Below are 4,195 nucleotides of genomic sequence, written 5' to 3'. Positions count from 1 at the left end.
CTGACTCCCTTGCTACGATGGCATGGCCGTTGTTCCTCCTTGGCTTTGTCATCTGGAAGCGAGGCGGCGGGGGAGCGGGCACCTGCCTTTCATCTGGCTTCTCCCCAGCACCCTCCACTTGCCCATCTGCCCGGTGGCAGTTTGGGCAGCTGTCCCACCCTGCCCCTACGTGGAGCACACTCCCTGGCAGACTCGGCTCCCTTCTCTGAACCTCCTGCCTTCCTTCACACGCTGCCTCCCGGCCAAGACGCTCCCGAGGCTCGCAGGGTGGCCCGGCCAGCACCTGCGACCATCCGCAGGGAGCCCGTTAGGAAGCAGAGCCTTGTGCCCACCCAGACCCCGTGGGCTGGAGAGCAGAGGCTGTTTTCAGACCTCAGGCTAGAGCTGGAGAAGCATGGGCCTGGCCGCACTGCGCTGCCTGGCCTGGGCTCTGCTGTCCCGGGGAATGAGCCTCCGGTCACCTCAGCCTCAGCCCCTGGGTCTGTAAATCCAGAGCCTCTCCTGTGGACCCTCTGTGCACAGAGCCGTGGCCCCGCTGCCGGCTCAGGCCCTTCTCCCCTTCTCTTAGGAGTCCAAGACGGACACCAGGCCGCCTCCTACTCTACCTGCCAGCCAGGCTCCCCGGGTACGCCTGGGCTCCGTCACCCACCCCTGCCTCCGTGGGAGCCCAGGAGGGAAGAGCAGTTGGCCAGGAACTCTACAGGGCATTTCTTGGACTTTGGGATACCCATGCCCCCCAGCTGGGCCACAGGGGACCTGAGTCATTTCTGCATGGACAGAAGCTCCCCTCCCTCAAAGCCAAAGGGCAGCAGGGACCCTGCACAGCTGCCAGTGCCAGGCCTAGACTCCCTACAGAGGCCAGGGGCTCCCAGGCCCGCTGGGGTGGGGGAAGGGGAGCGCCGTCCCATGAAGCCCGCTCCCAGCACACGTGCACAATTAAATAGCATGTTTAATCATCAACAGACTGTAGTGCAGTAGTAGAAATTGTTAAGTTTCTTTTTAAAAAGTCACTCCCCGAAAACCGCCAATCTCAACACCCAGGTACCATGGCTGAGGGACCAGTGGCGGGGCAGGGGCACCGGGTGCCAGGGACTCAGGATGTGTTCCAGGAGCTCCAAGTCCTTCCAGTCAAGATTGCCTGGGGGCAGCCGACAGCCCCACAGGTGATGCACTCGCGCTCACTCACACACATGCAGGGACACCAAGGACAGGGTGGAGGGCAGGACCTGTGGGGCAGTCGCACACATGCGCTCTCATGCCACAGCTTTCCAGTCCCTGTGTGGCTGTCCCCTTGGGGACCGCGTACTGGTCGAGCAGCAGGGGAGGCAGTGTCCAGCCTGGCCGCTCCCAACGCCGGCGCCTCCACCCGCCACCTGGCAGGCGGGCCCTCCCTGCAGACAGCCGGCCTCGCTGACACCGTCTGCACCACCATCCCGGGCTCCCTGCTGTGCCGGGGAGGAGAGGCCGCTGCTCTGGGGCCCTGAGGCCGCGTGCTCCAACCGAGCGAAGCACAGCCCCCTGGGCTTTGGGCCGGTGGGCTCCGGGTGGCTCTGGGCGGCGCCGGGCGGGGCTGGTGGTGCTTGGGTCTGAGCCCAGGCGGAGGCAGCGCGGGAAGGGGTGTGGCCGGCCCAGTGCAGGAGCTCCGGGAGCAGCAACGGGTGCCCCCGGGAAGGGCCGGGAGTGCAGAAACAGGAGGCCGGAGGGGAGGCTCTCAGGGGCCTGCCTGGAGGTCAGAGGAAGAAAGGTCGTTCACAGCTTCGTTTGGCTCCGGGGAAGGATGGAGCCAGGGCTGCCGGCCGGCGCCGCAGACGTGGAGGTAGAAGCGGCGCGGCTGTGCCCTGGCCTGGCACTGCCGACCCCTACCCTGAGGACCGACGGGGCTACAGGATCTCCTCCCGCGGGCTCCTGGCCTTGAGCGGCGTCTGCCCGTTGGGCACCGAGCCGTTCTGGCCGTGCAGGAGCCGGCCCTTCTCGCGGTCCGGCCACGTGAAGATGGCGTCGTCGCTGTCCAGCTCCGACTCGGAGTGCATCAGGCTGCTGCCCAGCGCCGGGCCTTTCTGCTTGGTACCTGCAGGGGACGGGGAGCCCCGCGTTGGACACGCACCCTCCGGGCCAGCACCCTGACCCCGGCCGAGGAGCTGGTGCGGGGCTGGTCCCACCGCCGAGCAGTCGGGGGCGGGGGGCGCTGGCTCTGAGGCTCTTTTCCGCAGTGTCCATGAGCCCTGGCCAGTGGCCCCCAAGGACATCTCTTGGAATGGCTCCCCTCCCGACGGCTGGGCGCGGGGGCCGGGGAGCAGGAGCCGCCTGCCTGGAGCGCCGACTGGGCGTGGGCAGCGGCCTCCCTGGAGCTCCAGGGTCGGTCCCCGCTGCCCTGTGTGGGCAAGCTGGGTGTGGCCCGTAGAGGTCTTTCCTGCAGGGAGACCCTCTGAGGGACAGGTTCACCCAGCCAGCTCACCAGGAAGCACCTGGGGACAGCCACCTTCCCGGCTTCTGCGGCACGCGCAGCTGTGTCCACCAGCACCAGAGCTGCCCTGCACCTGCACCCTCGCCCAACCTGCTGCCCCCAGCCACTTCCCAGCCCGCTCTGGGTTGGACCTGCCACCGAGGCCGGGTCTACCCGAAGGCCCTGGCCAGCTCCATGTTTGGTTCTGGGTACCAGGTGGTCCCTTCCCGGGCTCTCGCTCCCTCTCGCTCAGACCCCTGCTCCGGAGACCATCCTCATCACTTCAGCCCAGCGCCCCCACCTCTTCCTCACCTCCAGCCCCCTCCTGGCTCCTCAGACACTCCCCCTACCCACGTCCACTGTGTGCCTGCTTATGGATGTGCTCTGGAACCCCCATCCAAGGACACCCGCCCCAACCTCTGCCCGGCTTCTGTCTCCCCATTTCCATGGCTCCACTGCCAAAAGGACCAGGGCCTCCATCTCCCCTGAACCTCACTCCTAAATAACCTGTACTTCCCCTTCCCCACCACGTACCCTGGACTCCTGCTGGCAGCATGCTCTGCTCTGGAACTGCCTGCTCTTGCACTGCCAGGTCTGCCCAGTGACAGCGAGAGGAGAGGGGTGGGAGAGGGAGGCTGGCGGGAGAGGGAGGCTGGCGGGAGAGGGAGGCTGGCAGGTGCTGGCTTTGATCTTGTCTCTGCCCAGAAAGGACAGACTAACCAAGCAGGAGACATGGACCCTGACTACGAGGGGCGGTTTGACAAGCTAAGCAGCAGCCAGGAGCCCTGAGGGGCTGAGCAAGGGGCCAGGCGCTCCGCCAAGTGGAGCAGCACGAGGAGCGCGAGCAGCAGGTCCTGGAGCTGGCCTGTGCAGAGGTGCCACCACGCGCCACCGCCTCAGCCTGTACCAGGTGAGGGACAAAGTGCGTTTCCAGCACAGACAGCTGTTAGCGACACACTGGGGGAAGGGGTGATGGCAGCTTTTCACAGAGAGTACACCCCACAAGGACGGCCCCAGCTCCCGGGGCCGCACCTGCTCGGGACGCCGGCTTCAGCTCCAGGCTCTCCTGATCTGTAGCATCCAGGATCTTGTACTTGCTTTTCCTCTTGGGTTTTCCTTTTTGCCTGAAAGATAGAATGCGCGTCCCTACTCAGGAAAGGGTCCCACGAGGCTGGGGCAAGAGCCAGGCGCATGTACAGCCTGTCTGTGGGGGAGGCGGCACCTGACAGGCTCACTCCACCTCCCACCAGGGAAGGTGACAACTGTAATCTGTCCCTCCCCCTCCTGGGAAAAGGCCAGGAGCCATCGGGGCAGGGACTCCTGCCCCCCCCCCAACTGCATGACCCCCGGGCGCAAAGCAGATCAGTTAGGGAGGTAAAACAAACAGAAGTCTCTGCAGGAGGGTGTGGGTGAAGGGACGGTCACATGGTTCATGGAGGTGGTCTTGGGCTGGAGACAACTTTTAAAAATTCTTTTCATTTTGGGACCAGCAGTTAGCATAATGGCTATGTGTCTGGACTCCCATGTAGTCGACTGCGGTTCAAGTCCCAGACCTGGTGGCTTAAACTCATGCTGGGCGCGTGTGCGTGTGTGCGTGCATGCCTATGATCCCAAGAGAAGAATGGAGGAGAAAGGATTGCGGTGTGGCCATCCCCTCTGGGGGTGATTTCTCGCTTTCTGTCTCTCTGTCTCTGTCTGTCTGTCTGGCGAGTGCACGCGCCCTATAGCAAAAAAAAAAAAAAAAAAAAAGAA

At 64.5% G+C, this 4,195-nt stretch overlaps 1 protein-coding gene across 4 annotated transcripts in view; it reads right to left on the bottom strand.

Moving 5' to 3' along the window:
- Window positions 1–1,086: 1,086 nt before the first annotated feature.
- KIAA0319L (KIAA0319 like) overlaps window positions 1,087–4,195 on the bottom strand; it is a 124,420-nt gene continuing 121,311 nt past the window's right edge. For 3 of the 4 annotated variants that reach the window (XM_014587885.2, XM_006148693.3, XM_014587887.2), the window contains 2 exons: window positions 3,476–3,567; window positions 1,087–2,068 (listed from right to left, as the gene is read on the bottom strand). In XM_014587885.2, coding sequence (XP_014443371.1) covers window positions 1,881–2,068; window positions 3,476–3,567 — 280 coding nt within the window. In that variant the 3' untranslated portion in view covers window positions 1,087–1,880. Of the gene's footprint in view, window positions 2,069–3,475; window positions 3,568–4,195 lie in introns of those variants that run through there. The other variant, XR_001370395.2, reaches the window with a different exon arrangement.

This window comes from Tupaia chinensis, unplaced genomic scaffold (assembly GCF_000334495.1).
Source record: "Tupaia chinensis unplaced genomic scaffold, TupChi_1.0 Scaffold000239_1, whole genome shotgun sequence".
NCBI classification, from domain to species: domain Eukaryota; kingdom Metazoa; phylum Chordata; class Mammalia; order Scandentia; family Tupaiidae; genus Tupaia; species Tupaia belangeri.
This window is presented reverse-complemented; position numbering and strand designations above follow the sequence as displayed.